A 26124-nucleotide genomic window follows, 5' to 3' on the forward strand; every position below is an offset into this window, starting at 1 on the left:
TGCTGCTGAATGCCCTGTCACAATGTCCTCCTCTCACAATCGCCTCTAGGTGCTACTGGTTGCCTTTCACAGGACTCTCCTCTCGCACTCTCCTCCAAACGCTGCCACCTGCCTGCCCCAGTGTCGTCCACTCACCCTCTCCTCTAGATGCTGCAGACTGCCTATTCCAGGGGCCTCCTGTCACACTCTCCTCTAGGTGCTGCTCAGTGCCCTGCTCCAGGGTCCACCACTCGCGCTGTCTTCCTCATTCCCATCTACATAATAATAGCTAGATGATAAAGAACAAAACCTTCTATTTCTTTCTCTCACCATTTCCTCTGGTGTTCTCCAAATGTTCCAACCTATGTTACATAACCCCCACCCCCACTTCTCTATCATTTGCTTACTGTGCCCTGATCTAAAAACTCACGGACAGAGATATTATGAGTTTCTGCCTCGCCAGCGGTGCTATCTATTCTGCCCGTGTCCCTAACTGTTCACATTGCTTATCTGATTTCCAGTGTGGATAAATTGAAATTTTCCCTCATGCAATATTGGGAAAGCTGAAGCCATTGCTTTGCTCCAAACTCTATTCTCCAGCTACCCCCATCCCTCTCCCTGGTTCAAAAACTGAGAGTTATCAAGCCCCTATGAAACATCAGTGTCATATTTGACCCCGAGGTGAGCTTCACTACAAATGTGATAATTTGCTGCATTTTCCAGAGAGCCCTGCTGCATTCACACAGGGAGGTTAGAGGTCTAAGTGACCTTTATACGCAAAGAATTCAGAATGTTGGGGGTAAAAGTGACAGTGCCACTGGCTCTGCAGCCTGAGGAGAAGGCGAAGCAAAGACATTGGGCAGGGTAATGCCTGGGACACGGTCTCCAGCAAGCTTCTTGACAGTATGCTCCCTAAAAAGCGTGGCAATTCACTGAACAACGCACTGTGAATACCTATCAGAGCTCTCCTCTTTGTCATCCCAACAATGTCCTCATCTGAATCCTCTGCAGCTGAATTCCTCGGGGACCGCAACCTAAAGAAAGTCGGAAAACTAGACAATTTACCACTGAACTGGCTGATGCATGCTTTTGTCGGATTATTTATCACGTGCTTATCCAGGCTCAGTACTCGCCTCCAAGATACGTGCAGTGCTAGCATTTGAACAGATAGGTGCTGCGTTGTATAAAAGGACAGGGACACTTCATCATTGTTATGTAGTGTCTCTCTCACTACCTCTTCCTCCTTGGGCTGCTGTGGCTGGATTTGTAAAGATCCTCGGTTTCTTAAAGCAGGAAATAAGAAGCAGAAGCTTGTGGTGAGAGAGGAGATTGGGGTGAAAAGTAAGATGCCACACAATGAACAGTTTGCTCATCATTCCTGGTAACTGGACAAAGCTGTGCTGTGAGTTGAGAATGAAGAGATAGCAGAAATATGCTAACACTATAACTGCCCCGGCGATGCAGATATCCATCACCTCCATAGGACTCAGAAGATATCGTCATTATTTTTCCCGCTATTTCTCTTAATCTCCCATTTTTGGGTGCTACTTTGTCAGGTACGAAGAGGGAAAAGAATGTCATTCAATGTGTCATGCTCCGATTGGATGATACACCTACATTTGACTAGGTGGAGATGTGTAGAGGTACACAGACTTAGTTCTGAAGCTGGCAGCATTGGGAGATGTGTAAGGAGCAGGTGGAGTACCTGGACGTTAGGGATGAACACCGAGTACCATTACAATGGGCGTGTGATGGACATATAGATCATTGAGCAGCGTAAGAGGCTGGGTTCATGGTCGGTAGGAGATGTGGAGTGAAGATGCATTCATTGAAATTTACTGCCTGCATGAAATCATTAGAATCCTTATGCCACGACTTCCTGATATTTGGGTTCAGATTCTGGCAGATAAATGACCTCATCAGACAGTTTCGGCTACATTCTGAACAAAGCCCTTGAGAGACTCATCACAACCCACTCCCCCAACGACCACCGTACACCACACCTACGCCCACGCCCCACCCCACGCACGCACGCACACACACACCAACATAAATAAACACACACACACGCACACAAATATATTGCCTGACCTCCTGCTCACCTCCATCACTAATTTCACTAGTGCTCGTTCACCATCCTGGAATGTTTTAACTGCCTTGTTCTTTACTTTGCAATCATTTAACTTAGTGAACTTCCTTCAGTGACGCTTCCCTGTAAGAGGGCAGATTGCCTTTACATGCAAGAGTGTCTCAACCACATTGGTTTCGAACAACGTTGCATTGCCCCTTTCTGACGGCAGATGCTGCAGACAGCTTTGATAAAAACACAGGAGTGTAGTATCAACTTCTTGGATACTATAAGTAAACCACACTGGTGTGCTTCCCAGCTCGGTCTTAATGAGTATGGGCAAGTTGCTATTCATGACGCTACAACCAATGAACGGGACCCACAAAACCTAGCCCCTTGTCTCTTGAAGGGGTATTTAGGTGGCTTTTTTTGTAATACGATTTCTTTAATACATCCAAAGCATCATCAACTGCTGTATTATAATATCATCACCAGCCGCACCATTGCTAACAAATTGGAGAATGACATGGCAGAAGTATAGAGATGGCCTAAGACAGAGAACAATCGTGATTTGATTGTGTTGAAATTTAAGGAGGAGTTTAAATATTGCAAGCAGCTGCAATAAACGTCACTTGTATTCGGTTGCGAGCTTTTAGTTAAAACTTTTGCATCTTTCGAAGCTATGGATTCAGATAGATATCAGCAGATAGGGGGGGATGGAGGCAGCGGCAGGAACTGAGGAACTGAATCATGGAATACAGCGTCCAATGTGGGCAGCAACCGAAAGGGGATAATATGGCATGGAGCAACAAACGAAGAACAGTCGGATGCAAAATTAGCTTAATTCACGCCATTACCCATTATTCGCAAGTGGTAACAGTTACAATGAGCTCTCATTCATCATTCCTCCTGTAAAAAGTCTGTTGCTCCAAGAGGTATCTTTCTATGGCAACTGAAACTGGGGAGTCAGAGCGGAACATAATGTTGACCTGGAGGCGGGCTGGGAGGCGGTGGGTTGTAAATCCAAGCGGCAAAGTGTCAGGTAGAAGTGTCAGGAGGAATTTCACAGCCCCATCACCCGGCAAAAGCGGGGCCAGAAAATGTCGCCGGCTGCAGGAGCTATAGAATTCTGGACCGTCTCTCCCAACAACCCCAGATTAAATACGGGACGAGAAGGGTCGAGGACGGCCTCCCGCCCAGAGACCAAGTGACGCCATTTAATATAACCTACCAGTTGCTTGCCAGATGGAGGAGGGTCGAACGGGATGTATGCATGGATCCAGGACAGGAAGACAGCTGGGAATCACTGGGGAGCATGCCTGTGGCATATTTAGGGAGGCCGGGAGGTGGAGCGGGGTTTAGGTATGAGTGGACAGTGGCCCATTTATTACTAAAGCTACACGCGGCTCAATAGAGAAATCAGCGAACAGGAAGGGCTACCATACGGGAAGACGTACTCCTGCCATTAAAACTGATTCTACTGCTCCCCGCACCATCCACACTTCCTCACAGTGATCTCTCTGACTGCCCCCAACGTTACCCCCCCGCCCCCCACGCCCCCCCCCCGCCACCCCCACCCCCCCCCACCCCCCTCCACCTCCACCCCCCTCGGCCCCGATCCAGCCTCACTTAACCTTTTGCAGAGCTCCAGTGACGATGCTGTTCCGAGACCCCACCGTAGCACAAGCAGTGTCCACCGCTCCAGGTGGCACTTGCGAGGCTGGAGAGTTGGTTGCCGGATCTGATTGGCCAGCATCTCTCAAGGGCGCAACATACGGCGTCACCAACCAGGTGAACGTCTGATTGGCATTAAGTGGGGTTGAGAAAGAGAAATGGCTGCGGAGGGGTTTTCACCTGCTCTTATCAAATAGCGGAGTGGGTTCGGGGGCCTTGCTGCTAATTTGTATATACGTATGTATTCCAGCTAGTGGACTGGCCCCTGCCACCACCATTATATTCCTCCCTTAGTTTGTGACGAGCTTTGGGGATTACAATGATATTCCTGGTTAACTTGCACCCAAACCAACAAAGCTGGAGAAAGAAAATGTTCAACACTAACAGAAATACCTTTACAGAAGATGCCTACGATCGCCCCAGTTTCGCAATTCTGCAGGCCCGAAGTACTGAATGGGCACTCCGACAGTGAAGCTTCTGTTCCTTTGCACTGAACCTTATCCAGTAACAGAGATCCTGTTTCTTGTGAGATGGGGCTTCTTGTTGATCTGTGATAAAAACCGCAACCAAGTTGCTTGCAGACGACCTCTCCATCAGCTGAATCCCACAGACTACTACAGACGGAGGTCCACTGATCTCGGTAATAAACTTTCAGTTCCCCAACACATGGCGTATCCAGGCCCAAAAGCCTCACGTGCATCAACTCTGGTAAATATTTAAGTGGAAAAAGACTAGTTATAAAAAAACAATCCAAAGTTGAACTGAAGTAATCATCATGGAATCATTATAAACCACATCAAATTTTGACACTTACATTATGATGATTAATTAGTATATTATATATAATTATACGCATTAACTTGTCATTTTTTTTTAACGTGTTGATATTGGCTTAATGTTTTGGCTCAAGTTCCAAAACCCGCACCCCACCCGCCCCCCCCCCCCTCCCCCACTCCGCCCCCCACACCCCCACGCCCGCCATGTGTGTTTCTGTCAAAGCTTTTTTGTCTGTTTTACTTAATTATTTTGTCTTAAATTTTGATATTCAAACAGTTTATTTTATTAACCTTTATAATGTGGAACCGATAAACAGTCATGGTACGAGATAGACAATATAGTTTGTATCTGCCGCCCATTTCCCAATTACTATGGAATCAAATTGAAACTAAATTAGAGACGCAGTATCAGTATAAGTGAGCATTGAACTGTAATTCCGGGCTTGTTTTTTTCTCTTGGGGTAGAGTAAAAGATTTTACATTAGCAGGAACTCAAAACTTCCGATTTGTACCTGCCAATGAGTCCCATTCGCATTGAACTGCAAATTCCCTGTAGCACTGTGTGCGTGTTTTATTTTTTGAGAGCCAAAATTGAGCATTAGTGTGAACTGTGCATGAAAATAACACTATCCGCTATTGCCGCATTTGCTTTGTTCCTTCTGATCTCAGGCCAATTGCAGATTGCCCTTTTACAAAGTGGGCACTGAGGTTCCACCTGAGGTAAAGGTTCCACCTGTCGGACAGTCAGTTTGAAAGGCAAGGAAAGAAATTATGCAAACTTTTGTGTTGAGAGTTTGTGGTTACTCCGTAATTTAAATTTTTGAAGGATCGTGACCAATCACTTATGTTATTATGTTGCTCTGACACGGAGTTAGTGATTGGATCAAATTTCAGCAGATTCGCGGCCCTTATTACGATTTCATTGTGCATGGCGCATTAGCAATAAAATGGAAGAGGTTTGGGTAGGGTTCTTTCCGAAATGCCAGCAAAATCAGCAGCGCTTTCGCAAACCTTAATTTCCAGGATGGCTCTAAAATAATTGTTCGGATCTTTTGTGACAGGGCCTTTTGTCACATTGCAGGTCAGGCACAACTCAATGACTGACAGTGAGGGTCAGCAGCACTTATTCACACAAAACAACATTGTTGATCCCTTAGATAAAAACAAAAAAATACTGCGGATGCTGGAAATCCAAAACAAAAACAGAATAACCTGGAAAAATTCAGCAGGTCTGGCACCATCGGCGGAGAAGAAAAGAGTTGATGTTTCGAGTCCTCATGACCCTTTAGCAGAACAACAGTTCTGCTAAAGGGTCATGAGGACTCGAAACGTCAACTCTTTTCTTCTCCGCCGATGCTGCCAGACCTGCTGAGTTTTTCCAGGTAATTCTGTTATTGTTGATCCCTTGCTTAGAATCCCCAGCAATTACATCACGCTGTCCCAGCACTCATAGAGAAATAACAATGTGTCCTTTGTATTTCTAACTGGCAGAGATTCCGAACCCAAGGGGCGGGAGATGTCGTTCAAATTGCGCCTAATATAGCAAACAAAATGATTTCCTGCTGCATAAGACTTTAATACGTTCTTTTTTTGCTTTCATTAAGCAGTTTGTATGTGGCAGCTGCAAGTATCAAGTGGGTCACTTGCAACGTTCAAGGCCGGACTCATGATCTCCTTAGCTCATTCTAAATTTCCACCCCAGCACATTGATGATCCGTAGGAAAGACCAAGATCATGGTGATAAAATAATATCCGGCACTGCATGAGTTCACGGTACTTCTGCAATATCATCGCACAGTAGCTGAGCTTTATCGTGTGGCCACAATTTTCATTAGGACACCAAAATTGATTGGCATTATGAGGTACTCCTCCTAATTCTTGGGAATATATAGCTATCCAGAATTATGGTGGATAAGAGAGGTTGCTACAGACAGGCAGCTCCAAAGCGCTGACAAAGTGTAGCATAAAGCGGGAGTATCTGTATCAAAAGAAAACTGAAATGTAACGGGGTAGAATGTTTTCAGGAGGCTGAAGAAGCACTATGACATTGCCATCGCCAAGTTTGTGGATGAAACAAACATAGGTAAAGGCAAGTGATGAGGATGACACAAAGAGCCTACAGAGGGACACAGTTAGGTTAAGTGAGTAGGCAACAACTTGGCAGATGGAATATCACGTGGGAAAATGTGTGGTTATGCATTTTATCAGAAAACATTGAAGAACTGCATATTATTTAAATGGGCAAAGACTGCAGAAAGATGGATCTGGGAGCCTTCGTGCATGAATCTCAAAAAGCTAACATACAAGTTCGGAGGTAATAGGGAAGGCAAATGGAATGCTGGCCTTTATTTCAGAGGGAATAGAGTGTAAAAATTGGACGTTTTGCTAAAAATATACTAGGCACTAGTTAGACTGCGGCTAGAGTGCTCTGAACAATTTTGGCCCCCGTAGCTAACGGGAGTTATATTGGCATTGGAGGCAGTCCAGAGAATGTTCACTAGGTTGACCCCAGGCATGGAGGGATTTTCTTATGTCGAGAGGTTAAGTAGGTTGGGCCTGTACTCATTGGAGTTTAGAAGAATGACAGGCGACCTTATTGAAAAATATGAAATTCTTAGGGGGCTTCACAGGGTAAATGCTAAGAGGTTGTTTCCCCTTGTGGGGAAAGTGTCGGGTGGGAGGACATAATCTCAGAGTAATGGTTCTCCCATTTAAGACAGAGATGAGGAGGAATTCCTTCCCTCAGACGGTAGTGAACCTTTGGAATTCATTACCATAAGGGCAGTAGACGCTGGGTCGTTAAGTATTTTCAAGACTCAGATGGACAGATTTTTAATCATTAAGGGAATTAAGGGGCATGGGGAAACGGCAGGAAAGTGGAGTTGAAGATTATCATCAGCCATGATCTCATTCAATGGCGGAGCAGACTCAATGGGCTGAATGGCCTGTCTCTGCTCCTGCCTTATGACCGTATAACCACATTTTCAACTAGTATTAAATGAATAATTTGCATTCTGAAATACTGAAGGTTATGCTAGTTTAGGGCCATACTTTCAGCAGCACCAAAGGTCCACAGTGGATGACTGTCTTGCAGTCTCAGAGTGGATTCTCAGAAAATCAACATTGTGTCTGTCTCGAGAGTGATTTGAGTGGCATATATCTTTCAAGCTACATTTGTTAAATCAATGCAAAAGATTATTGAATTCCAATATTTAATATTTTACAATGCATTTGTTTCCAAATGTAAAAACATTTACCTTTCTGATTCGTTGTTTCAACTGTAGCACTCTCAAGGGTAGGGTGCAATGAGGTTCCAACTGTTCCGACTGAAATACAAAAAAGCAATGATATCAATTCTAAAAATGCAAAGGGTATGTTTAGTGGCATTAAATAATTGATCAAGAACACTGTAAATCCAAAAAAGCCCTTGTTAAATTTCTACACGATCAACTCAAGCCCTTCATCCATAATCTTTCCTTACACAGAACAGTCACAGAATTATGGAATGTTACAAAATGAAAGGAGACCAGTCGGTTGATTGAATCTGTGTTAGATCTTTTAAAGATCAATGCCATTCGTCCCACTCCCCAGCAGATATCATAAACCTCCATTATAATGCCGTGGGGATCCACGAGGAAGATTATAAATGACTGAATATGTTCGTTCACAGTTACACTTTGGTGTCTCGCCAGTCAATTGAATTGCATCCAGAGGACCGGGAGTCCACAGAATTTCAAGAGATTAGGAGAGAAGGATGAATACAACACATCCTCTATGGAACACCACTCATCGCATTAAACCAGCTCAGAGAACTAGCCACACATTTAGTTTCAATAACTGTACATGGTAATTTAATGTATCGCCCGAACCAATTCTATCTGGTCCCCTGTTTTAATAATTTAGTGCATTGTGGCCAGTTCATCCTGATAAATAATTTTATGGCCGTTGTTTTATTTTATACATTCTAATTAAACAAGAAAAATTCCAATGAATCTTTCAAAATATAACACGATAAAATCCGATAGAGTATATTTATCTGGACTTTGTGTGATAGTGCAGCGAGTCGACAGCCTGCTTTACATCTTTCTCAATTTAAAATTCCAACGACTTCAAAAACACCCTCATAAATCCTCCTCATGAATTAGATGGTGACATATATCCTATATCCTTGCCTGTTGTGTACCTGCTTAAAGGAAAGTAATGACATCCGCGCGATTACATCGCCGGAGCTGTGCACGATAACTCAGGTGAGATTTACCCCGAGCGTAACACTGTAAGAATATGAATATGCGGTCCGTGGGATGAAGCTCGCCTTCCACCAAAGATTTCCTCGAGCAGTTGGGAGAAATTTTAACTCTCATGTTTGGGTGTAACACAGGTATTCATAAACCAGGGATAGTTTTTAAATCACTTTTGATGTTCTTATTCATTCAAAATAACGGAAAACAAAACGAGCAGTGATCTAAGCAGCTCATATTGTTCCCGATCCCCCTTACTTCACATTGCGGCAAGTTTCAAAATTACCCTAATAGCAAGCTAACTAACGTGTGTCATGTACCCCACTGTGCACGCTGCCAAGCTTATCTTCCTTTTTGTTAACAGCCATGTTGTATCGTTTTATTTCTCTCACTCACACCCATTATACTGGCTCACCTATTCCTCATTCTCTGTGTTGCGTTTCCACAAGTATTTTTCTTCCATACAACTCTTCACTCTCACAGGGTTTCATATCTCCCATTGCCTCAGTAAGTGTAGCTATTTAAGAACAAAGGACAAAGGGCAGGGGTAGGCCATACAGCCCATCGGGCCTTCTCCGCCATTCAATACGATCATGGCTGATCTTGGGGTTCAACTCGATTTTCCCGCTCGCTCACCATATCCCTTAATTCCCTGAGACCAAAAATATGTGTATCACAGATTTAAATGTATTCAAAGACGGAGCATCTGCAACCTTCTGGCAGAAAATTTCAAGGCATCACACCTTTTGAGTGAAGCATTTTGTCCTTATCTCAGTCCCAAATGATTGGTCCCTTATCCTACGACTCTGTCCTCGTGTTTCGCAATCGGCGACCAGCGGAAACAGTCTATCAGCGTTCAAACTAACAACTCCCTTCAGGATTTTGTAGGTTTCAATGACATCACGTCTCAATCTTCTAAGCACCAGAGAACATGAGCCGGATTTGCTCAGACTCTCATCCTGGGAGAACCCCTTCACCCCAGGAACCAATTTAGTGAACCTTCACTGTACCGCCTCCAGTGCAAGTATATGTATTTTTTAATGTGGAGGCAAAAACTGCACACAGTGCTCCAGATGCGACCTCACAATAACCATGTACAAGTGTAGCAAGATTTCCTTATTCTTGCTCTCCAATCCCCTTGCAATAAAGCATTCCTTCTGCCTTCCTAATTCATGCACCGCCCTGCTAAATTTCTATGACCTTTCTACAAGCACATACACGTCTCTTTGAACATCAAACACGCGTATCACCTTTAAAAAAAATATTGTGTTTTCATTATCATTATGACCAAGGTCAATAACATCACATTCATTTCCCACTCACCTAACGTGTCAATGTCTCTTCTTTGCACCCTCATACAGCTTACATTTTCTCCTTGATTGCTAACATCAGCAGGCCGACATTCATTACTTCCTGTCTTTTCGCATAAGTCACTAATATGGGCGTTAAATAGCTGAGGCCCCGGAACTCCTCGCAGCGCTCCACGTTTCACTCTCTGCCAACTTGAAGAAAGCCCCATTTATGTCCACTCTCCGTTTCCTAGCCCTTAACCATTCCTCTGTCCATGCTAGTTTCTCATCTCCCTTATCTTGAGCCATTATTTTGCCTATTCTCCTTCTGTGAGGCAACGAATCGAATGCCATTTGGAAATACATCTTTACTACAACTACTGGCTTTCCTTTAACTACCTCATAGTTGCATTGTCAAACAAGCGCAATTAAGCATGTGAGACAGTATTTCCCTTTAGTAAAAGCATGTTGTCTCGCTCTAATCAGATTATGCTTTCTTAAGCGTATTGTTAAGAATCCCTTAATAATAGATTCCAGCATTTTCCAAGCAGCTGATGTTTGACTAACTGTCTTGTCTTTCACCGTTTGCTTTTCCCACCCTCCTTTCTTGAAAGCAGTGCAGCAATTGCCAACTTCCAAACTGGTGGGACCAGCGTTGAATCAAAGGAACTTTGTAAAATCATAGCTAGCACAATCTCTATCTCTGCAGCTATTTCTTTTCGAACTGCCGAACTGCCCAGCGTAGGCCATCAGGTCCCGGGGATTTGTTGGTTTTTGGGCCCTTAATTTTGTCCAATATTTTACCTCTGCTGTTATTAATTTCCCTAAATTCCTCACTCTTTCTCGCCCCGGGTTATCATCTATTTGGGGTATGGAGCTTGTGACTTCAGCTGTGACGAGAGACACAGAGGATTTGTCCAATGCCTCCGCCATTAGCTCGATCCCTATGATAATTTATCCTGCCTCGGTTTCTAAGGGACCAATGCTTACTTTAGCTAGTCTCTTCCTTTTTAAATAGTTAACAAAGCTCTTAAAAGTTGTTTTTACATTTTGGCTAGTACGCTCTCGTATGCTATTTTTTTGCCATTTTACCAACTTTCTTGTGGCCCTTTCCTCGTTTCTAAAATACTCCCAATCCTCAGATTTGCTACTTTTTCTTTTTAACGTTGTAAGACTCTTCTTTCAACCTAACACTACCCTTAACTTGTTGAGTGAGCCAAAGATGGATCTTTCTTTCTGATATTTTCTTCTTCAATGGAATGTATTTTTGTTAAACAATTTTGGATTTTTTTTTTAAATATTTCCCACTGTTTAGTTACCTCCATGCCTTTCAGTGTATTTACCCAAATAACCTGAATCGGTTCTCGCACATGACTATGTAATTGATATTGTTTACATTCAAGATTCTACTTTGCGATACAAGTATGTCACTTTTAAATTTATAGTGGAATTGAATGGCATTATGGTCATTGTTTGCCAGTTGATCTTTTATTATGACATTTCTAATTAACCCTGTTCCATTACAGAAGTTTGAAATGTTTAGGAATTAAGCCGCAGGCAGTGGAACATTAATCCCATATAAAAAGACGTTTAATTTAGTAGCGTATTTTACTCTCGTTTATCTTCTGATGGATTTAGAGTTTAATGAAGAGTGCAAGAGGGAATGTTAAGAGCAGCGCAGTCATGCCTAAAGGTGAAGCGACATAGGACTACTTGCGTGCCAAACAGCATAAGCAGCAAGCTAAGCAATTCCACAATCAAGTGAACAGATCTAAGCTCTGCAGTTCTCTCATATTCAGGAGTGAATGTTGATGGGAAATATAACCACTCAGTGGAGGAGGAGGCACTACAAATATCCCCATCCTCAGTGATGGGAGAGCCCAGCACAAGAGCACAAAAGATAGATCAAAGCATTTGAAAAAGATTCCGCAAGAAGTGAAGAGTGACTGATATATCTCGGTTTCCTCCGGAGGTCGCAACATTACAGATTCCTGTCTTGGAAAATTACGAAAAAACTGAAAGGAAAGGAAAGCCCAGGAGAGGCTATTAAAGTCTTCAGAACACAAAATAGGACAGGGTATTTGGAAACTACTGGGAATCTAACTTCAAGCACATCAGATAAAGGGACGACGATGAGAAAGGGGACGGAAAATACAGGACTGGTGGTGTTGAATCTGAAAACACAGAGTATACAAAATAAGATAAATGAGCTTGTGGCACAGATTGAAATTGGCAGGTATGATGTGGTGGGCATCACGGAGACATGGCTGCAAGGGGATCAGGACTGGGAGCTAAATATCCAAAGATATACATCCTATCGAAAAGATAGGCAGGTTGGCAGAGGGAGTGCGGTTGCTTTATTAATAAGAAATGAAATTAAATCGATAGCAAGAATTGACGTAGGGTCAGATGATGTAGAACCTGTGTGGGTAGAGTTGACAAACAGCAAAGGTAAAAAAAAAACATAATGGGAGTTATGTACAGGCCTCTGAACAGTGGTCAGGATATGAAAGCACAAGATACATCAGGAGATAGAAAAAGCGTTCAAGAAAGGCGAGGTTGCATTGATCATGGGGAATTTCAATATGCAGGTAGACTGGGAAAATCAGGTTGGCAGTCGATCCCAAGAAAAGGAATTTGTGGAATGTCTACGAAATGGCTTTTTGGAGCAGCTTGTGGTGGAGCCCATTAGGAAACAGGCAATTCTAGATTTAGTGATGTGTAATGAGGCAGATTTGAAAAGGGAGCTTAAGGTGAAGGAACCCTTATGAGGAATTGCAGGTAGACTGGGAAAATCAGGTTGGTAGTCGATCCCAAGAAAAGGAATTTGTGGAATGTCTACGAGATGGCTTTTTGGAGCAGCTTGTGGTGGAGCCCATTAGGGAACAGGCAATTCTAGAGTTAGTGATGTGTAATGAGCCAGATTTGATAAGGGAGCTTAAGGTGAAGGAACCCTTAGGAGGAAGTGACCATAATATGATGGAATTTACCCTGCAATTTCTGAGGAAAAAGCTGGAATCAGAGGTAACGGTATTACAGTGGAATAAAGGCAACTACAGAGGCATGAGGGAGGGGCTGGCCAGAATTGACTGGGAGATGAGCCTAGAAGGAAAGATAGTGGAACAGCAAAGGTGGGAGTTTCTGGGAGTAATTTGGGAGACACAGAAAAAAATTCATCCCTAGGAAGAAGAAGCATACTAAAGGGAGGACGAGCCAATCATGGCTGACAAGGGAATTCAGGGACAGCATAAAAGCATACAAAGCAGCGAAGTGCAGTGGGAAACAAGGGGATTGGGAATCCTACAAAGACCAACAGAGCACAACTAAAAAAGAAATATGGAGGGAGAAGATTAAATATGAGGGTAAACTAGCCAATAATATAAAAGGAGATTGCAAGAGCTTTTTTTTTGATATATAAAGGGTAAGAGAGAGGCCAAAGTCGACATTGGGCTGCTGGAAAATGACGATGGAGAAGTAGTAGTGGGGAACAAAGAAATGGCGAAGGAACTGAATAGGTACTTTGCATCAGTCTTCATGCTGGAAGACACGAGTGACATCCCCAAAGTTCAAGAGAGTCGGGGGGCAGAGGTGAGCATGGTGGCCATTACCAAGGAGAAGATGCTAGGAAGACTGAAAGGTCTGAAGGTGGATAAATCACCTGGAGCAGATGGATTACACCCCAGAGTTCTGAAGGAGATAGCTGAAGAGATAGTGGAGGCGATAGTGGTTATCTTTCAGGAATCACTGGAGTCAGGGAGGGTCCCAGAGGACTGGAAAATCGCTAATGAAACCCCCCTGTTTAAGAAGGGAGTGAGGCAAAATACGAGAAATTACAGGCCGATTAGCCTGACCTCGGTCGTTGGTACGATTTTAGAGTCCATTATTAAGGGTGCGATTTCAGAATACTAGGACGTGCATGGTAAAATCGGGCAAAGTCAGCATGGTTTCAGCAAGGGGAGGTCATGCCTGACAAATCTGTTTGAATTCTTTGAGGATGTAACGAGTAGGTTAGACAAAGGAGAGCCACTGGATGTTATCTACTTGGGCTTCCAGAATGCCTTTGACAAGCTGCCGCACAGGACGCTGCTCAGTAAGTATTGAGGAGGCGGGGAGGCTGCAGAAGGATTTGGATAGGTTAGGAGAATGGGCAGAAGTGGCAGATGGAATACAACGTTGGGAGGTGTGAGGTCATGCACTTTGCTAGGAAGAATAGAGGCATAGACTATTTTCTGAATGGGGAGAGAATTCAGAAATCTGGAGTGCAAAGGACCTTGGAAGGCCTAGTCCAGGATACAGTTTGAGTACGTAGTTAGGAAGGCAAATGCAATTTTGGCCTTTATTTCGAGAGGAGTAGAATATAAAAGCAGGGATGTGCTGCTGAGGCTTTATAAGGCTCTGGTCAGACCACATTTAGAATAGTATGAAAAATTCTGGGCCGCGTATCTCAGGAAGGATGTTGTGGCCCTGGAGAGGGCCCAGAGGAGGTTCACGAGAACAATCCCAGGAATGAAAGGCTTGACATATGAGGAACGTTTGAGGACTCTAGGTCTATACTCGATGGAGTTTAGAAGGATGAGGGGGGATCTGATTGAAACTTAGAGAATACTGAAATGCCTGGATAGAGTGAACGTGAGGAAGATGTTTCCAATAGTAGGAGAGACTAGGACCCGATGGCAGACCTTTTATACAGATATGAGGAGAAACGTCTTTTGCCAGAGACTGGTGAATCTATGGAATTCATTGCCACAGAAGGCTGTGGAGGCCAGGTCATTGAGTGTATTTAAGACTGAGATAGATAGTTTCTTGATTTGTAATGGGATCAAAGGTTATGGGGAGAAGGCAGGAGAATGGGGTTGAGAAACTTATCAGCCATGATTGAATGGCGGAGCAGACACAATGGGCCGAATGTCCTAATTTGTGCTCGTATGTCTTATGGTCTTCAGGCAATTTGATTCACCCCACATGATATCAAGAAAGTGATGAAGGCACTGGATACAGCAAATGCTATGGGCCTTGACAATATCTCGCAATAGTGCTGAAGAATTGTGTTCCAGAGTTTGCTGCAAAACTCGCAAAGTTGTTCCAGTACAGGTGCAACACTGGCATCTACTCGGCAATGTGGATAATTTCTCAAGTTCTGTCCTGTACACAAAAAGCATGACAAGTCCAACCCAGATAATTACTCTCAGTCTACTCTCGATCATCTGGAAAGCGATGCTAGGGGGCATCAACAGTGCTATCAAGTGGCGCTTTCAGTTAGGGTTCCACCAGGGCTACTCAGCTCCTGACTTAATTCCAGCCTTGGTTCAGACATAGACAAAAAAGCTGAAATACACACGTGAGTTGAGCGTGACTGCCCTCAACGTCAAGGCAGCGTTTGATCCAGTGTGGTATCAAGCAGCCCAAGCATATCAGGCATCAATGGGAATCTGGGGGAAAACTCTCCACTGTTTGGAGTGAAGGGAAGATTGTTGTGGTTACTGGAGGTCAATCATCTCAGTGGCAGGACATCACTGCAGGAGTTCTTCAGGGTAGTGCCCTAGGCCCAACCATCTTCAGTTCCTTCAGCAATGACCTTACTTCAATCATAAGGTGAGAAGTGGTGTTTTTCAGTAATGATTGAAGCATGTTCTGCACCATTTGCAAGCCCTGAGATGCCGAAGCTGCCCGGGTCCAAATGCATTAGGACCTAGACAATATCCAGGCTTGGGCTGACAAGCGAGAAGTAATATGCGCGCCACACAGGCGATGACCATCTGCAACAAGAGAAAATCTAACTATCGCCCCTTTTCATTCAATGGCATTGCCATCGCTGAATCTCCCACTTTCAAAACCCTGGGGTGGAGGGTGCTCCATTGACCATAAACTGAGCTGGACTAGCCGGGTAAATGATGTGGCTACAAAAGCAGGCCAGAGGTTAGGAATCCAGTGGAGAGTAATGTATTTGTTGACTTGCCATGTCTGTCCATCATCAAGAATGCTCAAGCCGGGAGTGATGGAATACGCTCCACTTGTCTGGATAATGGCATCTCCAACGACATCCAGGAAGGAGGCCACCATCCTGAACAACGGAGTCCATCTGCTGGCACATCGTTCAGAAGCAGTCACTCCTTCCACCACCGCTGCACAGTGTCGGCAGAGTGTCCCATCTACAAAATGTACTATTGCAACTCACAAAGCTCCATTGACAGCACCTTCAAAAACCGTGACTACTACCACCTAGAAGGACAAGGGCAGCTGACACATGAGAACGCCACCACCTGGATGTTCCTCTCCAAGCTACTCACCATCATGGCTTTGAAATAGACCGCCATACATTCACTGTTGCGGTTAGAAAATCCTAGAACTCTCTTCCTAACAGCACTGTGGATGTACCTACACAACATGGAACGCAACGGTTCAAGAAGGCGACTCACCACCACATTCTCAAGGGCAATTTGGGATGAGCAATAAATGCTGGCCTAGCCAGCAGCGTGCACATGACACGAATGAATATTGTAAGAAAAACTGTATATTTACATTTGTCTGACTGAGTAGCGAACGTTTTCCAGACTCACAAAAATGGAATTTAACCACCACTATTTTTGAAGTATCCATGTTAGCTGCAATAAATAACTAAAAAGATCTGTAGGTGATGTCAATGGACTGGTACGGTCGGCAGAAAAATGGCAAATGGAAGTCAACTCAGAGTAGTATGAGATGATGGGAGGTCAAACAAGGGAAATGATTAAACAATGAATGGGAGGATAGTGAAAGGTGTAGAGTAAGTGAGGGACCTTGGATTGATTGTTCACAGTTCCCTGAAGGTACTAGGGCAGGTGCAGAAGGTGGCTAGGAAGGCATATGGAATCCATTCATTTCTTATCTGAGCAATAGAATGAAAGAACAGGGAGGATTTGCTGGTACTACATAAAACATTAGTAAGGCCACAACATGTACAACATTTCTGGCAACCTCATTACAGAAATTACACATTACACATTACACTGGAGAGGGTTTATGAGGATTTTGTCAGATCTGTAAAACTGCAGCCATGAGGAAAGATTGGACAGACGTGGACAGAGGAGGCTGAGGGGAGATCATATTGAGGTGTACAAGGTTGTGAGACACCTGGATTGAGTGGATAGGAAGGAATTAATTCCTTTATCAGAGAGGCGGGTGACTAGGGACCATAGATTTAAAATGATTGGTAGAAGTGTGAGAGGGGTGATGAGGATTCCTTTTCACCCACAGCATGATCGGGGTCTAGAACTCACTGCCTGAAAATGTAGTAGAGACCGTAAACCTGAACTAATTTTTAAGGTGCCTGGATATGAAACTGATGTCCAGTAACATCCAGAACTATGGACCAAGTGCTGGAAATTGGGAATCGCTTTGGTAACTTGTTCTTCGACCAGTGCAGGTACGATGGGCAGAGCGGCCCTTTTCTCTGATTTGGCTTGTCTAGATTTTCTGACTTTCCAAAATACCTGAAAAGGAGGAAAGTGCAGAGGTGTGAGGAGACAGCAGGGGTGTGAAGGTACGTGAATTACTCCTTGGGAGCGTCAGCACAAACACGATGGGCTGAATGGCCTGCCTCCGTGTTATAAAGATTGTATTATTCAAATGCTCCAAAAAGACAGGTTATTGGCATTGAGAAAAAACGAAATTAATCATGGGTTATGCAGCAAATTGAATTTAATAGCATGTGGAATTTGCAGCCCATCTTCCATCCTGCCGAATATTCTTCTCTATCGAGAAGAGATTTATTCTAGGTCAAATATCTGATATCGCCTATATTACTGTAGAAACACGTTGAAAATACTCCCGCTTTCGTGCCGTGTGCCAAACTGATGTCGGTTAAAGTAAGTCTGCCACAGACTGGGAGCGGAGTTCTTATGAATGACATTGTACGTATATACGCGCGAAATTAGATGCTGGATGTTACAGCGCGTTCTTACGGGATAATGCAAATGATTACTGGAATAGGAGTTGTGAGAGAGGTTGGAGGTGTTGTGATATATTACTGTCATGGGATGATTCTTCTCACGTATATTAGATATATCGTTGAAATGATGAAACATGACTATTTGACAGCAGTCTACTTCCGTAGGCCTAAAGTCACCATTAAGTTCTGTTCTTAGAATGGGGAAAGTCAGAGAGAAACATCTGGCAGAAACTCGCAGCAGGTAAAACTATGAAATATTCCCAACTGAAACGGCCAAATTATTGATTCGAATTTTTGAAATTGAGGAACCCTTTTATTCTTCATTTTCCAGATGAGGACAACCAGGGCGACAACCACATCCCTATTCCTGAGACTAGCATCCCGCTGCGCTCTAATTTATCTGATTTTTAAAGTCGTCAGTCTGTTGGCGTCAACGCAGGTTAAAAAAATAAAATTATATTTCCAATTTGGGATTTCCTTCGAAATCAAGTGATTGAAAGTGGAAATCTGCAGTAATTATTCCAAAGAAATAATTTCACTGATATTGATTTATGGTACCCAATATTAAATCAAAGAATCAAATCTAAATCATACAAACAAGGCACAAAATAGTCAATTGCATTCTTTTAAATTATTGTTCCGAATTGGAAATTCATTGGGTCTGTCAAGGAACCTCAGCTCAAATCAAACCACTTTAATATACGATTAAGATGTTCTAATAGATTTTAACTAAATCTATAATATTACATATTTAAAGAAGGGAGTTAGTGAACTGTCCACTAACTCGTGCAGCGGAATATCAGCAACCCGCAATTTGTGCCTGAATAAGACATGGATTGTCTTACATTAAAAACAGTTATTTACCTTAGTCTATCGTAGCTGACGAGTGTCTGGAAAGGTTTTCAATGAGCAATGCACAGAATAAGAAACAGACCAATTTTCTTACTGCAGAAGCACTTAATGTTCGTGGGGGTTGACATTGTCTCATCCATCTCTTCTTTGGCAGTGTGTAGCTGATAATTTGTAAATCATCACCATTAAGTCCAAGGAGATTTGCAAAAGGATGTTAAGAATTGAGGAGGAGTGTAAAATAACAAATGACGATGGATTCTGTGCGACTGATTGGAATGTGCCAAATGACACCAAGATAATGCACTCATTCCAGATTTCGGGAAAGCAAAATAGAGATACACTTACTCAGTGAAACTTGCAGAATCAGCACGAACATCCCCAAGCGCTGCATTTCACGGCGATTGTATATAAGAAACCTGATGGACAATCTGATCAATGGACCTGCGGAGGAACTGCACCCCAGCTCTGTGAGAAAGACATGTGGCAATCATCAGGCAACGGTTCTATTTATTCAGCGGAACGAGATTATTAAATCCAGGTCTGCTTTCTGCTTTCCTTTTTCAGCGGCAGAGAACTGCAGTCGATATTATTACCAAGTTAGGCAAAGCATTGTCCAAACGGTGAGGGTGGGAGGGGTTTATGGCCTCGAAATTTCCCGACAGGCAATCAGTATTCAAATTTAGAAATTATCAGAGAGTTGGATTTAATAATGTTCAAATTCCTTAACGCCTGCAACTTTCTTTGTTTTATATTCAGTTACTTGCAGAACAGCAATACTCAGCAGCCACAAAATATGGCGAAAGATTAAAACAGTCGTTTCTAGGCAGTGATAGATCTCTTTGCCCGGCGAGTGGAATGGCGGAAAGTCACGCTGGGGATCTACAATGTGTTCTAGTCCACAACCCTGTAAGGTACAAAACTTAACGTGATCGTACAGATAGATAGATAACGAGATAGACAGGCAGACAGAGCGACAGAGAGGTAGACAGATAGATAGATAGATAGATAGATAGATAGGTAGATAGATAGATAGATAGATAGATAGATAGATAGATAGATAGATAGATAGATAGATAGATAGATAGATAGATAGATAGATAGATAGATAGATAGATAGATAGATAGATAGATAGATAGATAGATAGATAGATAGATAGATAGATAGATAGATAGATAGATAGATAGATAGATAGATAGATAGATAGATAGATAGATAGATAGATAGATAGATAGATAGATAGATAGATAGATAGATAGATAGATAGATAGATAGATAGATAGATAGGAAGAAACGACAGGCTGATGGGGAGATGTCAGGGTTACTACAAGAGAGTTAGATATATTAATGTACATTAGATGCATTAATTATTCTGCACTTTTAGAATAATCTTCACTTCCTCGGATATGTCTGTTTTGTATTTGTCTCTGACCCTGATGAATTATATGCCTCCATTTCGAGCAGAATATCTGTCTGTTTCAATCCTTTACAGATCGTTTGGTAGTACAGAACTTTAGAGTTGCTGAAACAAGAGGCATGTGGAAGCCTTTTGTGTCGTACTCTCTCCCTGTCACTGACAGTTCTTTTGCCTCTCCGTACATAATTTTAGAAATTATGTCACTAAACAGGCAATGCCTAGATTAATGATCTTGGTAAAGTGATTTCAAATCAAAGCATGGGAGCTTCAGACATTGAATTTATTTTCGAAAAGAGGATCACTAAAAGTCATGGTACATCTATCGGATTGCTTATCAAGTCAACTGGTTCACACATGTCGTTTAAACAAAGAAACCTTCCGTCTTTCCACCGGCTGATTTAGGTGCGTTTTCTGCAATCCCGCACCGATGCGATTGATTCCTAACTTCCTTCTGAACAGGTGTGGAACTAATTCAAAGCGCCGCGGAATGGCCCTTGAAGCTGAGTATGTATACATTTTTAAAAATCTGGTTACTAAAGTCGGCCACTTGTTTAAGAACCCTATAAGCCGTGGGAACTTTTGATCGCTAGCCAGGTTTGCTCAATATTGTTAAGGAGGTCTCAAACACGCGTTAGTTACCTTATTTGGATATGTAAACGCCTAAACGTTTTGTTAGTGCGGACAGGCCTTTGTGCTCCTATTGTAACTTGCCAGCTGTTAAGTCAGTATTTGCGCCGGCAACTCATTTGCATATTTGCATTTTTCCCGGCTGTTACAAAGGTGCTCCTTACCGAATTTCTATACCATGTCTGTCTCTGTCAGCACGATCTCACACTCTCGATTATCCAGTTCACTGGTTTGTATCCACCCGTCTCTGCATTTTTCTACCTCTGTCCTTATATGTCTCCCTTGTTCTCTCCTTCATGGACGCAATTTCTTTCTGATTCTCGACCTGTGTCTCTCTGTAACCAACCTATTTTCAGTTGCTAATTTATCTTTCTCTGCTGTTCCGCCGTTTTCTTATGCATTGAACTTAGTGGCTGCTTGCGAAAGTAGACATCTTGATGCGAATTAAGCTTCAGTGAGACATCCCCAGTAATTTAGAATCATAAAAACACAAAACATACGGTACAGAAGGAGTACATTCGGCATATTCTGCCCGTGTGGATCCCCTTGCAGAAAAAATGCAGTTAATCCCATTTCCCTGTAGCCTTGAATTTGTTTTTCATGAAGCATTTAATCGATTTTCGTTTGTGATAGTACTGAAAGACTTGTAAATACATCTTGTCAATACATTCTGCATGACAAGAACTCGCTGCGTAAAGAAAATGTTTTTACATTCTGCATCTAATTCTTTGGCAATCACCGTATATCTGTGTTAACAGCCCTTCCGTTACTGAAACATTTTCTTCTTCTTTACTCGATTAAAACCACTCATGATTCTGTACACCTCTATCAAACTTTCCCTGTTCGAAGGAGATCAATCGACATTAACTAGTGCCTCCACATAACTGAAGTCCAAGGTATAATTCTAGAAAAATCTGAATTGTAACCTATCCAATGTTTTTACATTCTTTTTAAAGGTATGTACCGAGAATTGAACGCAATAATTCAACCATTGTTTTAAATTGACGCAACATTCATTCGCTTCTTTTGTACTCTGTCCGAACATTAATGAAGTCACTGATCTCAAGTGACCCCCCCTTAACTTGTCCTATGATGATGGTTCATACACATATATTCGGAGGTCGCTTTAATCGTGCAGCCCCTTTAGATTTGTACCATTTTGTTCTAATCCCCCCCTCCGCATGCTCCGACCAAATCAGACATTCCTGTTTTCAAATTATCCTGCATGTGCCTGTAGATTTCACCAGTCCATCCATGGCCTCGTGAAATCTGTACCTGTCCTCCTCAGTGCTTGCTAGATTTTGGTGTTATACCCTCTGTTCCTTCTGTTATTTCATCGAAGGAATCGATCAAATTAATCAAGGATGATCTGAATTTAAAAAATAATGCCAATGGTCATTTATTAGCCATTACATTTCGAAATGCCAATTCTTTTGAAGCTTATTACGCAGAAATGTTTCCGATCTTCGTTCTCACCTTCTTTGGGGAATTTGCTGCCTTTAAGTCTCGGTAGCAACCCGATATTGGAGCATTGTGACTATTTTAACTATGTATTATTCGATAGGTTACACCCTCACCATGATTCCTCATACATTCATTTACGCCACGGAAGAAGGGCACTCGACCCATCAAGTCTATACCAACTCCCTTCGGAAAAATCCCCCGCTCGATCCCTGCCTTCCTGCTGGTTTAGTTCGTTCACGTGACCATGAAATCATTGACTGGTGCTCCTTCCACCACCCTCGCGTACAGTGAGTTCAAGGTGATTACAACAGCCCGAAAAAAGCTTCATCTTATGTTCTTCTCTGCAACTTGCAACTCTTGCTCAAAATGTTTAATCTGTGTCCCGGTAGGCCTTGTACAATCAGCTAATGTCACAATTGTGTGAACAACTACCAAGTCTCCTGTCAATGTCCTTTGGTCCCAGGAGAATAAATCCCAGTTTTCCCAAGCTAACATTTAGCTAAGAAAAACCCATTACTGGAATAATTCTAGTAAACCTCCTCTGCATCCTCTCAAGGGCCTTCCGATCCTTTTCTAAAATGAGTTCACCAGAGCAGTGGGACTCATTCAAGACGGAAATAGGGAGGGTACAGGGCCAATATATTCCAGTAAAGACAAAGAGTGGGACCAATAAATACAGGGAACACTGGATGTCAAGGGAAAAACAGGTTTGGATAATGATAAAACGGGAGGCTTATGCCAGTTACCAAAGGCTCAAAACAGCGTAAGCCCTGTAGGAGCATAGAATGTGTACGGGTGAACTTAAAAAGGAAATTAGGAAAGCAAAATGGGGCCATGAAAGAAATATTGGCAGGTAAAATAAAGGAAAATCCAAGTTTTTTTTTACAAGTATATTAAGAGTAAGAGGATAACTAGGGAAAGAGTAGGGCCCATTAAGGACCATAGTGGTAATCTGTATGTGGAGCCAGAAGATGTAGATAGGGTTCTAAATCAATACTTTCGGTCGGTGTTCACAACTGAGAGGGACAACATGGGTATGGGAATCAGGCAGAAGGCCTGTGATATAATTGAAGAAATTAGCATAGAAAGGGAGGAAGTTCTAAGTGGTCTGGGAGGCTTAAAAAAAGATAAATCTCCAGGCCCTGATGAAATGTATCCCAGGCTGATGAGTGGGGCAAGGGAGGAGATAGCAAGGGCACTGGCAATAATTTTCAACACTTCTCTGGCCACAGGAGAGGTGCCAGAGAACTGCAGGGTAGCCAATGTTGTACTGTAATGCAAGAATGGAGGAAGGGAAAAACCAGGCAACTAAAGACAGTCAATCTAACCTCACTGGTGGGGAGACCATTGGAAGCAATTCTGAGGGACAGAATTAATCTACACTTGGAGAGGCAGGGATTATGCGAGGACAGCCAGCATGGTTTGCTAAGAGGAGGCCATGCGTGACCAATTTAATTGAATTTTCGAAGAGGTGACCAGGTGTGTAGATGAGGGCAATGCATTTGACGTAGTCTACTTGGACTTCAGCAATGCTTTTGAGAAGGTCCCACATGGGAGACTGATAACGAAGGTAAGAGCCCACGGGATCCAAGGCAATTGAGCAAATTTGATCCAGATTTGGCTGAGTGGCAGAAAGCAGAGGGTGATGGTCAAGGGGTGTTTTTGTGATTAGATGCATGTGGCCGGTGGTGTTCCACAGAGATCGGTGTTGGGCCCATTGCTGTATGTGGTATACATAAACGATTTAGGCTTGAATGGAAGGAGGTTGATCAGAAGTTCGCGGATGACACGAAAATTGGTGGGGTGCTGAATAGTGAGGAGGATACCCTTAGATTACAGGTGGATATTGGCGGGCTGGTCAGATTGGCTGATCTGTGGCAAATGGAATTTAATCCGGATAAGTGTGTGGTGGTGCACTTGGTCAGGACAAACAAGGCACGTGAATACACGTTGAATGCTAGGACCCTGGGGAGTACCTAGGTTCAGAGGGGCCTTGGTGCACATGTCCACCGGCCCCTTAAGGTAGCGGGACAGGTAGATAATGTGGTTCAGAAGGCATATGGGATACATGCCTTTATGAGCCGACGCATAGAATATAAGGGCAGTGAGGTTATGCTGGAACTCTATAAAACACTGGTTAGGCCACAGCTAGAGTATTGCGTGCAATTGTGGAATCCATATTATAGGAAGAATGGGATTGCGCTGGAGAGAGTGCAGAAGAGATTTGCCAGGACGTTGCCTGGGCTGGAGAGTTTGAGTTGTGAGGAGAGATTGTATAGACTGGGTTTATTTTCCCTGGAGCAGTCGAGATTGAGGGGGGACATGCTTGAAGTGTATCAAACTATGTGGGGAATAGATCTGGTTTTCAGGAAGGAACTTTTCTCCTTGGTAGAGGGATCAATAACGAAGGGGCATAGATTTAAGGTAAGGGGCAGGAGATTTAGAGGGGATATGAGGAAGTTTTTTTTTTTCACCCAGAGGGAGCTGGGAATCTGAAGCTCACTGCCATAAAGGCTGCTAGAGGCAGAAACCCTCATAAACTTTAAGAAGCACACGGATGTGCACTTGCGATGCCATGGCATAATAGTCTATGGGCCTAGTGCTGGAAACGGGGGTTAGAATAATTGGGTACTTGTTTTACCGGCGCAGACTCGATGAGCCGAAGGGCCTTCTTCTGTGCTGAAGACCTCTATGACTGCACGACAGAACTGGTTGCAGCATTCTGATTGTGGCCTTATCCCAGCTTTATAAAGGTGCAACACAACGTTCCTGCTTTTGTGCTCAATACATATATTTATGAAGCTCCGGATCACATACGTTTTGCCAACCACTCTCTCAACATGTCCTGCCAATTGTGAAAATCAACACACGTGAACTCCAGGTCTCCCTGTCCCTACTCCTTCGTTGGAAATGTGCCATTAACCCTACACTGTATCCACCGCCTCACGCTGCTCTTTAATAAATTCCATCTGACAACATTCTGCCCATTCTGCTGGTCAAAATCTGTCCTGTAACAGGACATTTGTATCATCCTCAAACTATGGCACTCTGCCAAGTTTGGTATAATCGACACATTTTGATTTCACCGCCTTATCCCAAGATCCAAGTCATTTATAAAGAGCAAAATTCATCGGTCCGAACACTGACACTTTCTCCATTAAGCTGTTTAAAATGTATGTGCCTTTTAAAAAATCCTGTTTTTTTCCCCCATTTTTTCTTCTTATTTGTTAATGGGCTTTGTTTGCAAGGCCAGCATTTATTACTCATTCCCAATCGCTTTACGAAAAGTGGCTTTCAGCCGCTCTACCTCTTCTGTAGGCACCCCGACAGATCTGTTAGGGAGAGAGCTCCAGGACATTGGCCCAGTGACAGCAAAGGAACCCCGGTACGTTGATACTGAGTAACTGTCGCATGAAAGCTCAGTCCCCGGCACATTCCATCTCTCTACTGATAAGTCACAATAGACTGACGGGGCAGTATTTGAGAGAATGGGTGTTTTCCTCTTTCTCTGTGTTTGTTTGTGTGTGTGTATGTGTGTGCGTGCGCGCAAGAAAAATAGGACATAGGGAGGCAATGTATCATATGGCCGGATAGATGGCAATGTTGTGGCTGGTCTGGAGTAGCTTAGTTAGGGCCGGGTCTATTTCTGGCGCAAATGTCCTCAACAGTACAACAGTATGATATCCGGGCCTAATTTCTCTGTTTTTATGAGTGCAAATCTATTTTAATATTCCCTCTTCGTCACTCTTATTCTCTTTTTAGATCTTCTCTGCAATTTATGTATTAAGCTTAGCCCTCTACTGCATTGTGAACCC

The 26124-nt window shown here is 43.1% G+C and overlaps 2 protein-coding genes across 2 annotated transcripts in view; both read right to left on the minus strand.

Moving 5' to 3' along the window:
- LOC144694114 (scavenger receptor cysteine-rich type 1 protein M130-like) overlaps nucleotides 1–26124 on the minus strand; it is a 248092-nt gene that overhangs the window by 36969 nt on the left and 184999 nt on the right. The gene's annotated exons all lie outside the window — the stretch shown is intronic.
- LOC144694282 (scavenger receptor cysteine-rich type 1 protein M130-like) overlaps nucleotides 1–26124 on the minus strand; it is a 102547-nt gene that overhangs the window by 35626 nt on the left and 40797 nt on the right. The window contains exons 8-9 of the mRNA XM_078564619.1: nucleotides 7755–7823; nucleotides 4115–4426 (exon numbers count right to left, since the gene is read on the minus strand). Coding sequence (XP_078420745.1) covers nucleotides 4115–4426; nucleotides 7755–7823 — 381 coding nt within the window. The remainder of the gene's footprint in view (nucleotides 1–4114; nucleotides 4427–7754; nucleotides 7824–26124) is intronic.

The sequence above is a fragment of the Cetorhinus maximus genome, chromosome 19, assembly GCF_964194155.1.
Source record: "Cetorhinus maximus chromosome 19, sCetMax3.hap1.1, whole genome shotgun sequence".
Classification (NCBI taxonomy): Eukaryota; Metazoa; Chordata; class Chondrichthyes; order Lamniformes; family Cetorhinidae; genus Cetorhinus; species Cetorhinus maximus.